Source organism: Triplophysa rosa, linkage group LG23 (genome assembly GCF_024868665.1).
Source record: "Triplophysa rosa linkage group LG23, Trosa_1v2, whole genome shotgun sequence".
NCBI classification, from domain to species: Eukaryota; Metazoa; Chordata; class Actinopteri; order Cypriniformes; family Nemacheilidae; genus Triplophysa; species Triplophysa rosa.
Window position 1 is genome coordinate 17,880,619 of NC_079912.1, and position 12,580 is coordinate 17,893,198.

A 12,580-nucleotide genomic window follows, 5' to 3' on the forward strand; every position below is an offset into this window, starting at 1 on the left:
CTGTTTCTGCATTTTCACATTAAGACTTCAATTCAGTTTTCTTTCCGACCAACGTTTTCTAATGGGACCAATATGGAGTCTTTACAGGCAGTCCTGCCAGTTATATAACAAATGATTCATTTTTTGCAACCAAAAATGTTGACTTGGTTTTAAAAACAACAGCACTTCCTGGAAGCCAGAAGTTTAATGGTGGAACACAAGCAAACAAAATGGTGTTAAGTGTAAACTTCAGTAAAAAATCTGCGAGTGAAGGGGATGGAGCTGACGCTTCCAGCTGTTCAGGACTGAAGGACATACTAATTAGTCACAACAATTATGGCACTTATCTTCCAACCGTAAGGAAAATGAGAATGTAAGGACTGTGGAGACATCTTGAGCTTGTAATAGAGAATGTGTGACTCTGGGGCTCCCCATTGTCCACAACAATTTTTGAAGGCCCACCGCCTCACAATTTCTCCCCGATAAAATATTCTAGAGCTGGGCATAACTAAAAGATGTAAACAAAATAACAAAACACTGTAGATTTTAAGTTGTTAAAGCTTTTTAAATGCTTGTTTGTTTGCATGCATTTTAAGTCATCTCGAGGCCACCTACAGTGGGTCCCCGCCCTCTGGTTTAGTTTGAATTTCAGTGTGTATGGGTGTAACCCATAGAGACAAGGTCCACGCTCGCCAAGTGGTTGATGTCCTCAGGACAACATTTTTATAAATAAAACCTAAACCCACACCAAAGCCCAACCCTAACCATAACCTACCCCTAAAATCAGAGGGAAATGATAAGTGAAAAACAATGGTCTAGAAGCACCTAATCCTGGTTGTAAAATTAAACTTAAAATACTTAAAACATGATGTTGCCCTAAGGACATCAACCACTTGGCAAAAACAGGAGAGCCAAGGTGCTCAAGGTCCACACTTTCTAAAGAATAATGAAAATGTAACCAAGGTCTTTGTGTGGAAAGTATGATCAATATCTCTACACAGGAGTCATTCAGGGACATCCCCAACGCTGTAACAGTCACTATAAGAGGAAAACCCCGTTGACGATAAACAAAACTTGTTTCCCAGAAATAACGGCGTTTTGCTCTTGAATTGTGTTGCAAATGAAACACTGTTGGACAACAGGGTATTTCAAGCTCACAAAAGCAACGAAATATATCCAAAATGATATGGAGCGGATGGGGGTGAGTGAGAAAAGGTTGAGAGGCGGGGGGAGAGAGAGAGAGAGACCCTAATCGGATTATAGGGGCAGAATTATGCAGCGCACGCGTCTATTCCTCCTTTTATCTTTTGGGATTGTCCAGCGCTTCTCTCGCTGCTGTTTGCTGGGAACGTGAAAGTAACTTTTCCAGGAAAGAAGTTGCGACAGTCGGAAATGTTTCAAGAACTGCAAATAATTATTCTTGGGGATTTTTGAGAGTCTCCGGGAGTTGCTACAATGGCATCCGCAAACGGGGTTACGAAGGAAATCCTTGACATGAGTCTATCAAATTAATATACTCAGGAATTGGACGATGTGCACCTACAAGAAGTGAGGCAATGACGTCGCAGACACTTCCCAGGAGATCTGAACCACGGTTTTGCGATTAAACCTCAAAATTCCGTATTTTATGTGGCATACATGACTTCAATACATCTCAATGCAGCCCAAAGCGACCGGGGGGAGTTTAATCCGCACGATTTGAGCTTTTCATTCTCCAGGAGTTAAATGGTTCTGATAACAGACAGCAGGGATGGTGGAGGCTCATCTCCTAGAAAAGTTAAACCGGTCAAACAGACTGCAAGTATCGACAAACCCGCTCAGATCTTCCCGACTATCGTGGAGGAGCCACCTGATCGAGATGATAATGGGGATGATGTGTGTCTCGGCTCGTGCGGGGGGGACGGTTACGACGAGGAAGATTTCGAAGAGTTGGATGATTTCGCTGACCTGCCGGACACCAGGAGCATCGCTTCGGATGACTCCTTTTATCCACCGGACGGTGACTCAGTAAGATCACCTTCACCGGAGACTCCGCCACCGCTGTCGTTTTACCAGGCGTGTTTCAGCAACAACGCGTTTACAGTCAAAATTATGATTAGACAAGGCGTTACAGAGGAGGAGGTTCAGGAGACGGACAAAAACAAGAGAGTGAGTATAGTAGCATACGATCAATGCGTAATACAGAAAATCATGACACTGCGCATTCATTTTCCCTGCAGTCACAGAAATTACAATGGCTTTAATTGTTATAATGGCAACTGTGTTGGTTTTAATGGGAACTATAACGGTCTCTGGTAAAGTGTTGAGGCTCTGTTGGTGGGATGGGAAGCAATAGAACATCATTAAAGGGATAGTTCACCCCAAAATGAAAATTGTGTCATGAATGACTCACTCGTAGTAGTTTCAAGGCTGTATCAATTTATTTGTTCTGGTTGAACACAAAGAAAGATATTTGTAAGAATGTTTTTCTGGGGCATCATAGTAGAAACAATTAAATGGTAGAGCGTTTTGCTTTCCTAAATTCCTCAAAATAACTTCTTCTGTGTTGAACGGAACCAAAAAATATATATAAATTATTTTCCTTACTATGGTAGTCAACGATGCCCCAGAAAATCTCAGTTGCTAACATTCTTCCAAATATCTTTCTTTGCGTTCAACCGATCCAAGAAATGTATATAGGTTTGGAACAACTTGAGGGTGAGTAAATGATGACAGAATATTCATTTTTGAGCAAACTATCCCTTTAAATCCAAGTAGAAAAAGGTCCAGAATGTACTCTATTTTGGTAAACAAAATGAAGTGTCATGGTAAACACCTGATGGTTCACAATGGAAACCATTACAAACCATGTTTTAATAGGAAATAAGTCCAACTCAGACAATGTTATGAGATCTGTAGTATAATTCAGTGTCCATATCCATCACATGCATCAATTATTAAAGATAAATTGTGTCATTTCTGCACCTCAACTGCAAAAATAAGTTTTCGAAAAGCTCTCCCATCAGTTCTTGGATTACCAGCATTGTTGCCTCGGCCTGAAATAAGGCTTAAATTATAGATGAATGTTTTGACAGCACCGCATGACTTACTTTTAGTTGTCCTGGCTGGTCGGGATAGAATTATTTTACCTTCACAACAAGTAACATAATCGCACTTGATTAATACAAAACTAGACGCCAAATCTTAAGCATGCATTTTATAATGCTCCAGATACCCAATACAAGCACTCCATTGTTACCCAGCGTAAATGTGGCATGCAGTCACAACAAGTTTTAAGAGGTCTAATTCATACTGCCAAAACAAATACATTTAAGTAACGCCGACAGTTGGATTTGTGCTCAAACTTCAGCAAACCAGTTAGACGATCAAGTTCAGAAACACTAAGCATGATGTTTCAGGGCTGATTCGGGCAGATTGCTGTGACCTCTAAGGCATGTGTTCTGGGTTAATTACTGTACAGATGTTAGATGTAAAACAGATGTTGAAGTGCATGCATGCAATGCACAAACAGGGCTTATAGGGCTTGAGGGTTTAATAACGCGGGTGTCACAAAAACATCTCTTGCATAGGTGTTTTCTTTACAGCGCAAAACCGGTCCCAGAGTGACATCACCTCCCAAAGCTCAATAGCTCAAGAAAAAAAATCCGACTGAACGTATTAAAACTCAGAGACCCTAAAATCTATAACCTGCTAAAGTAAATAAAGATATGATATCATGGCCAATCTAATGATCGTAATAACTGATACCAGACATTTGAACAGCGACTGTGGCATCAGTGCTGTGGAATGTCTTTGAGGTGTCTCGACTTCTATTCGCACACGCCCGTCTCTTATCTTTACCTCCCATCACTCTTTTCTACTGGACAGTCCAGGGCAACAGGCACAGGATTTCCCCATAATCGTTTCAACATGTGCTCTGTTCATCTGAGACCATCTCTGCATGCTGTAATGCTGTAAATACGGTCATTAGCACATGAGTCAGTGTGCATTACGCCCCTTCCTGGGCCGGATGACATGGCAAAACTTATAGAAGCTTAGTTAGGCGTTACTAAAGTCGAATAAAGTCTTGTTATGAGTGATAATCCTACAGGAAACGCAACATCTGTATTCTCAAAAAAAGAGAAAGAGAGAGAGGCCATCTGCATTTGCCATTACATGTTCATGACCTCTAACATCCTGTTTATCACGCAACTAACGAACGTTAATGGAGTAATATTTATATGAATAACAATTTTTGAGGGAGAAAATGATGCAGTTAACAAGCTCTAATTCCCATAATTTGCAGGACTCGATATGACTGGCCTAGCTGGGAAGAACATTCAGGCAGAATTGAGAAGCCTCTGACAGATACAGTGCTTTTCATTCATACACCGCTGTGCAGGTATAGAGCTTTCCCGTTGATGAATGTGTCAAGATCAGTTTGCGCTCAGCGTTGATGTAATATCATGTCATTGATGGAACATCTGGATGGACGTTACCCATTGACCCGTTTTCTGGCGCTCTGATTATTCGCAGGCAGACTGATATGATAGTAGCAAATCTAGGCCAGTTTGCTCCCGGCATATTTTTTAGGTCAGCTTCGGGTTAGTCCAGACTGTCATCCTGTATATAAACCTTGTCTATTCCTCATCCTAAAAATAATTTGGGGGAATGACTAGTCTAAGATGCTAGACAGCTTTTATTATTGAAACCCGTTAGCGCTAAACGTAATGTTTTGCTTATTAGTGCTTAATATAGTACAGTAATACCCTGCACTTCATTCCACAAAAGCGATATGCAAGGTAAGCAGTCCAGGTCTTTTATTAGAAGTATCATGGAGGATGTTTGGCTCTTCAAGGCTGAACTAGAAAACAAATCCTGTTACTCTTCTTTCAGTTAATGGATCACAAGGCTAATCCTTTCTATTTAAAGAACCAAGCTGGCCACAGATTACTGCAACACGTGTCTTCATTTATATCAGAACCAGGATGGCATATCTGATACACAGGTGCCAAAAACGTTAAAATGTTTCTCTACTGAATACAATTTTACAATTTTAGTTTACAATGGAAGAGTCTTTATGACAACAACATGCATGGTGCACGAAAAGCGAAATGATAGTGCTGAGATGACCTAGTTTGACCCCTAAAAGGATTTAACCCAGTTTAGCCGCAGATTGATTCAGTCATATGAACATACATTTTAAACCTATTTCAGATTTGACCAAATAATAATAATCATCATGTGGAATCTTAAAGGTATAGCTTACCCAAATGTATTCTATCCGAATGATTATGATTTCCTTTCTTCAGCTGAACACAAACAAAATAATTTTAGATTTAAAAGCTGTCACGTTGAAGCTCAAAAAAGCACATCCATCCATAATTAAAGTTATCAGTATGACTCCAGACTTCTGAAGAGAATCTTTAGTTTAAGCGATTGTGTAATTATACTTGTAAAAAATACAAATTGAAGATAATAACTGACAGATAATATTGAATATCATTGGTTCTTGCGTGACTAGTTTTCATATGTTTCGCCATAAAACGCGGAAGAACTAATGAGAATCATCTGCCTCCAGCTGTGCGTCAAAGCGATGAGAGGCCGCTGACACGCCATTCCACACCGCTACGGTTCACGCTTAAATGCAGCAGACTGACTGTGAAAAAGCAAGAGACGGGTAACAGGCCTTAGCAGAGAAAAAAAACAATAGTGAAATCAGCTTGATCTGCTTTGTCATAAAGTGCATCACTTTAATTGCAATTCGGCAGCTTTTCAGGTTCAGATTAGGGCCACTGGCAATTCATTATTCACACGCTCAGATTAGCACTAAAATAAATTTAGATCAAACCAAAGGTGAATGTTTTGGACCAAGCGGTGTGTATTTATTATGCCAGCCAGATTAATAGGTTTCAGCAATTCATCATATATTGAACTCTGCAATTTGTTCCATTCATTTTTTACGAGTGCTCCGCCTCATTTTATGTCTCTGGTAGATTTTTCTTATCAGATCAACATGCATTTAAATGCACCGTTAACCTATTTGTCAGCACAATGACTTGCCAATGCGTCTGTGAAGCATATGAAACATAGTTGTGCAAACAATATGTCTGTGTTTAAATGACACAAAATATTACATGCACATTCTTTTAAAATCTGAGATTCAAACGGTGTTTACAGTATCAGTAACTTCATACAGTGATAGTTTATCTGAGTGACTCACTCGCTGGGACGAATAGTTAAACTGAAGTGCGTAGCTCTTCATCTTGCCGTTTCTTTAAAGGAAAGCCACAAAGGATTGCTCTAAAATTACAAATAAATTACAAAAAAGAAACATTACTTGTTCGCAATGATAAATGATAAAGTGAATTATACTTTTAAACAGCGAATACACGTAGTTCAAGGAAACAAGACTGCATTTCAAATAATTCAAAGACAAACCACATTCGCAAGCCTTGACCTTGGATCAATTTCTCAATATTTTAAAGCCCTATCTAGATTTTGACTTCGTATTCTTGTGAGATTTTTATTGCCTGCTTTTGGTGGGTGTTTACCGTTTAAATGTGTTTCAAAATGCTCATTGATTTACAGCCCAAGATATTTCCAGGTAAGCAGCTATCCTGGATTATTTGCTCTTTTCAGTAACAGAGCCTGTTTTTCTCACCTTCACACGAAATTCTTCTTGGCCTGAGTGGAACATTTTTGACAGTAACCTTGTGTGTATGTGTTGACTCTGCAGACTGGACTAATAGTGGCATGTTACCAAGGTTATGTGGATGTAGTGATCGCTCTTTCCCAGTGTCCTTACCTGGATGTCAACTGGCAGGACAACGAGGGCAATACAGCCCTCATCACCGCAGCTCAGGCAGGTAAGCGCCATTGCTTTCTTACCTTACAACCCAGAAGACAAACAGCCTCAGTCCAATCCAAAGCCAGAAAACATTATTAGACATCTGAAAAAAACTGCTAAGCAATAGTCACTTAGACCTGATGAGAAGTCATTTAAAGGAGTCATATGACACGGCTAAAACGAATATTATCATTTGTTTTAGATGTAATGCAATGTGTATACACTATTTAAGGTAAAAAAAATGCTGTATTTTCCACATACCGTGTCTGCATTTGCAGATCACACAAAGAAACAACATGCGCACACAAACACACGACAAACTCAACCCGCGTTAGTCCGTAACAAAGTCTTTTACAGTGAAAATATACTTACAGGCTGCGAATCTGAAGCGCCAGACTGTCCTTGCGAAGTTGTAATGGTTGGAACTGGGAATTGCCCCACTTTTTAACCAAAGCTTTCGTGCACAGCCGGCCTTGATCTCTCCCAGGTTCATGAAGCAATCTTCTGTGAAATGCGCTGCGCACACTTGAACATTCGGATTGTACTGTTCTGGTACAGTATTGTAAATAAAATGTAACCATTCGTTTTTAGTTGTCTCATCTTTTGGAAGGGCAAACAAAACACAGCGTCTCCACGACATGGGTGAGGCGGCGCCGATACAATGAGATTTACATACGCCCACCTCACTTGCATATAGATTTGGGCGGTCTTAGTCAAGTCTTACCACGAAATGACGTAGATTCGTGGGGGTGTGGTTACACGAGGCGTTTCAGGCAGGTCTGGGTGAGCATTCGCTTTTAGATAGAACGCATCCTTTGATCCCACACTTTCATTTTTGCAATTTTATGTGTCTTATACATGCATGGGCAACTAATAACACACCAAAGATTCAGAAAAACACGTATTCGCGCCATATGACCCCTTTAACTCAATAAATTCAGGATGGCAAAATCTGTAAGAAGATTTAGACAAAGTGCATCTTAAAATCGGACTCTCAGGACAACAATACCATTCTTATGAGCTAATATTACAAAAGCACTTTTATTAATACAAAGGCGCAGCAAGTTACATTGGAAACATACATACTTTAAAGTAAATAGAGAAGACCTGAAATGCATAAAAATGTCCAACGCATGTGTTTAAAACTAATATTGAACTGCCCTAGAAAGCTTGATGTTAAACAGTTGCATGTCCATCTTTGCCTCAACGATTCTAGGTCACATCACAATCTCAAACTACTTACTCAACTACTTTCCCGGGCTTGATATTGAGAAAAGGAACTGCCACGGCTTCAGCGCGCTGATGAAAGCTGCAATGCAGGGTCGAGTGGAATGTGTCAAAGCCCTGATGTTGGCAGGTAGTCAAGTCACTTGGTACCAGACATGTACATGTCTGAATGCTACAATATAAAGAACTCATTGAGCCATTCTTAGCCACAGACAATGAAGCTAGACTACATACAGAGATAATCACACCGTAGGTGCTTTTAAGAAGAGCTCGTACAAAAATGAAAACCCTGTCATGTTATTCTCAACCAGTACGTGGTTCTTTTTTTCTAGATCCAAACAAAAAAAATGACACAATGTGTTTAGTTATTACTGTACATATGTGAGCCTTTATAATGTGTAATGATGTAAATGTGGCATTTTTAAAGTCCCACTGCAGTCGATAATTTTATCATTTAAAACTCATCTTTAAGCATTAAAAGCACATATGTAAAAGTTATTTCCTGATAATACATTTTTCATGCCTTAAAATGACTTAATGTAACTCTGCACCCTTGTTTCATATAGTATACACGGATTCATGAATATGCAAATTAGGCCCCGCCTCCTCCAATCGGGTGAGCTCGCAACATTGATATAGGTACTTAGATGCCTCATTTGACGTGTGAGCAGCGCATGCTCGTGTTGCAGAAGCAGAACTGAAACAGCAGCGATCGTTTCAGTGCTGAGTTTATGTTGCATCCTTAGCCTATCTATGGCTCAAATCCGTTAAAGTGATTGGTTACTTGGTTGTCTTCGGCAAACTGCAGTTTTATGGAAAAAATACTCCGCAATGGTTAAAAATGATGAACTTGCAAATGGTTTTTCTTAAAGCATATTAAAAACACCACAAAGACATAAACAACAATAAAAACTTGATTTTCACCACAGGGGGACTTTAATGTAAATGCAGTTGTGAAGATTTTTAGTGAAGAAAAATCGCTTTTTTTGAGTAACGATTTTCAAAAGTATGCTTGTGCATTCTACAAAAAAGAAAGGTTTGGAAACAAATGAGTAAGAAATAGAACTTGAATTTGTGTTTGAACAATTACTTTAATGTTATTTTGTCTCGTAAATGTGGGTTAGGTTTGCCTATAAGAACAAACGGAATAAAATGTATAAAAATGCATTATAAATGCATAAAAACGTGCCTTGTCTTTTTCTTCACCAGGAGCGGATCTCGACGCCAGAGACAACGGAAGGAAGTTCACTGCATACGAGTGGGCCATCTTCACGAGCCGCTTTGAGACTGCCTTCGCCATAACCCGACTGATGCAGCAACCGTGTCCCGAGCAGTTCTCTGACGCATATCAACCCGAGTGGCCGCTTCTGCACGCTCTCGTGGCCAAAGCTCAGGCACCTAAAGGCTGCATTCAGAAGATATCAGAGACCCTCCGGAACTTCTTTGACATCAGTAAAGTCACTGAGGCTTCGGAGGACGGGGTGCTAGATCACATGGTGCGCATGACAACAGCCCTGGGAAGCCCGTTCATCGCGACTGCGTGCCGAACGGTGTGTCCCGGTAGCCCACCATGCGTGGGAAAACGGCATTACTCTGTTCAGGAGATGTTAAGAAAGCAACGAATCGAGCAACTTAAAGGTCTCGGCCCAGAGCGCCTTGAGAACTACAAAAGACTTTTCCAGAATTCACAGGTCATGCTGATACCTAAACCCAAAGATCGGCGTTCAAGTCTGCAGCCCCATTCCCGTACAGATGACTCTCTAGCCCACCGGAGAGGGAGTCTGCTGCCCCTACACCTGCTCAGGAGGAGCAGCGTGAGACCAGGTCTGGTGGTCCCGAAGGTTAGAATTACCAAGGCACCTACTCCCACCTACGTGCCGGAGAAAGTGCGCCGGAAGAGCAGCTGTAAAGACGGACAGTTCCTTCAGATCCCTAAGTGGAGATATAAAGAATTGAAAGAAGAGCGGAAGAAAGCTGAGGAAGCGGAGAGGAGACGACTGGAAGCTGCAACAAAGCGACAACTCTCTACAGGAAAAAGGAAATAACTGTGACTTTTAATGTGGGCTTATACTTGAAATGCTATTTTGATGTTGGATGCAAATATATTTTCTTATTTATTGTTTTTTTTTAAAGATTTTTTTAAAGATTATGCTTTAAAATGAGGTAAACTAAGTGGTTTAATGTGGACCGACGAACTTTAATCCCTCTATAAAGAACTACACATCAGCAAGGCAGCCAACCACAAAGCTCTCAGATAAACTACTTTTGTTTGTTTACATATTCAAAAAGGAGGTTCTTACAACTACAATCTGGGTTGTTGAAACAGCATCATGAATGTATTTAACAAATTCAACAAATGTACCGTACCACATGGAACCTCGCTTTTAAGCTCTTTTCCAGTTTGCACATGATCCAGGGGTGTTCATTTCAGGGTCCAGTTGGAGAACAGAACACCCAACAAGGTTGTATTGGTTAATTCATAAAATAACAAGAGAAGAGTCATCAATGAACAACACTTCCACAGCATTTATTAAACCTAGTTCATGCTTATTTCAGCATACAAAGAATCCAAAGTGGTAACAGCTAATGCACAGTGAACTCGCATGAAGAATTGTTTTGGCATTACTAACATTAAGAAAGATTAAAGGAACAGTTCACCCAAAAATGAAAATTCTGTCTTCAATTGCTCACCCTCAAGTGGTTCCAAACCTGTATAAATTTCATTGTTCTGGTGAACACAGAGAAAGATATTTAGAAGAATGCTTGTAACCAAACAGTTCTGGGGCACTTTTGACTATATTGGAATTCTTCCCACTATGGTAGTCAATGGTGGCCAAGAACTGTTCGGTTACAAGCATTCTTCCAAATAGCTTTCTCTGTGTTCATCAGAAATGTATACAAGTTTGAAACAACTCAAGGGTGAGTTGTGACAGCATTTTTATTTTTGGGTGAACTGTCCCTTTAAGAAATGCAGAAAAACTATATTGCTCATTGTCATTTCATGTTAGTTAATACATTTACTAATGCTAACAAATACAACCTCTTTGTGAAATGTTGACTGAAAAATGAAAGAGAAATACTAATTCAGCCTGATATAGATGTTTTAAATGATTATCATATAGGTTAAACACTAAACCTTTACGTTAAGAAGTCCTAACTTGGACTGCTGTAAAATTCTAAAGGTTTTTTCACACATACAGTGTGAAAATGGCAGTCGACTCTTTTAAGTGTCAATGCACCTTAATTCTCCAAAAACAGGGCGAATTATTTTCTAGTAAGAGATTCTACTCCATAAAAGTCTGGTTAGTTATGCATAGGTGATGACGGCAATGTAAAATCAAATGTTTTAAACATATCAGCAAATCTCAGGTAATAAAATAACTTTTGTCTGCAGGTAAACTAAAATACCTTTAATAAAAGAAATACACGATTATCATCGTATATTCTCAACAGCACCACTGTGCCTCTGTGGCCAGCACACAGAATACACGAAAGATGCACTGTGGGTAAATATACTGTAGATGTCAAGACCATTGCTGGCCAAATGTCAGGTTGCCCTGTTACCGTAAAAGAATATCAAACTCTGTTTACACTGCTTTTGATTTGTAACAAGTAACAAACCAAAAGTGATGAGCAACAATATTTTAAATATGTAACAAATTGTACCTTTGGAATAAATCCTGCTGTATAATACTGTGTGATTTGTTGATCACTGTAATTTCGCATGTGGTAACCGCAGATGTAAATGTGAAGGATGGGCCTTCTTAAGCTCTTAGTGATATTGAGGTCACTGGTTATGTTGTATCAGACAGGGACTTGCAGGTTTGTAATGTCAGCATTTCTCTCAGGACAACACAAAGCTGTTGTAAGGTCACTGACACGCCCTCTGCTGGAGAACTGGAGCACTGATCTGGGACGGAGTCGATAGCCTATCAAAAACAAATACACTGTACAGGGTTGAATGTCAGATAGACCCCTGGGTTAGGGCCACTCTGAACTAACGCGAGCCCTTATAAATCCTGCTTTGTGTAAAAACAACCTTGACCTAAAAAACAACATTTCAAAACTGTCATTCAAAGATTTGAGGTTCTCCTTTTCTATAAGTGAACAGCAGGTTTGGCCAGCTGGTTTGTTAACTGTATGTATGGCCGGAGACTGCAGAAAACTTGCCACTTTGGGTTGTGGGACTGACCTGTGCCTGTAGCAGCTGCTGGCTCTTATCAACAACTAAGTGGAAACAGGTTAACTGGAATCAAAGCTGCATTTGGCGTCTAGTATAGTCAACCACGAAGAAAACATGAAAATAATTTTGCATAATTAAAAATGATATTTTTTGATATATTAGTAGTAATGTAATATAATGAAATATTATTGAATATTAAAATTGACAAATACTATTAAAGTGATAGTTCGCTCCAAAATAATGTTTTTGTCATTAAATACTCACCCTCTTGTCATTTCAAACCTGTATGACTTTCTTCCGCAGAACACAAAAAAAGATATTTTGAAAATTGTTGTTAACTAGACCTCATTCACTTGCATTGG

The 12,580-nt window shown here is 39.6% G+C and overlaps 1 protein-coding gene across 2 annotated transcripts; it reads left to right on the forward strand.

The window, feature by feature from the left end:
* The first annotated feature begins 1,227 nt into the window (after positions 1-1,227).
* ankrd33ba (ankyrin repeat domain 33ba) lies at positions 1,228-10,796 on the forward strand. Of its 2 annotated transcripts, XM_057322823.1 has the most exons (4): positions 1,228-2,127; positions 6,698-6,827; positions 8,025-8,165; positions 9,245-10,796. In XM_057322823.1, exons 1-4 carry the CDS (start codon positions 1,705-1,707, stop codon positions 10,078-10,080), a joined length of 1,530 nt encoding a protein of 509 aa, XP_057178806.1. In that variant the 5' UTR covers positions 1,228-1,704; the 3' UTR covers positions 10,081-10,796. The 2 variants fall into 2 exon arrangements, with proteins under 2 accessions (XP_057178806.1, XP_057178807.1); XM_057322824.1 differs by lacking the exon at positions 8,025-8,165.
* Positions 10,797-12,580: the final 1,784 nt, after the last annotated feature.

Coding starts and splice junctions, on each gene's coding strand:
- ankrd33ba (XM_057322823.1), top strand. CDS start 1,705: ATGGTTCTGATAACAGACAGCAGGGATGGTGGAGGCTCATCTCCTAGA. Junction 2,128..6,697: donor AGACGGACAAAAACAAGAGA/GTGAGTATAGTA, acceptor TTGACTCTGCAG/ACTGGACTAATAGTGGCATG. Junction 6,828..8,024: donor CATCACCGCAGCTCAGGCAG/GTAAGCGCCATT, acceptor CAACGATTCTAG/GTCACATCACAATCTCAAAC.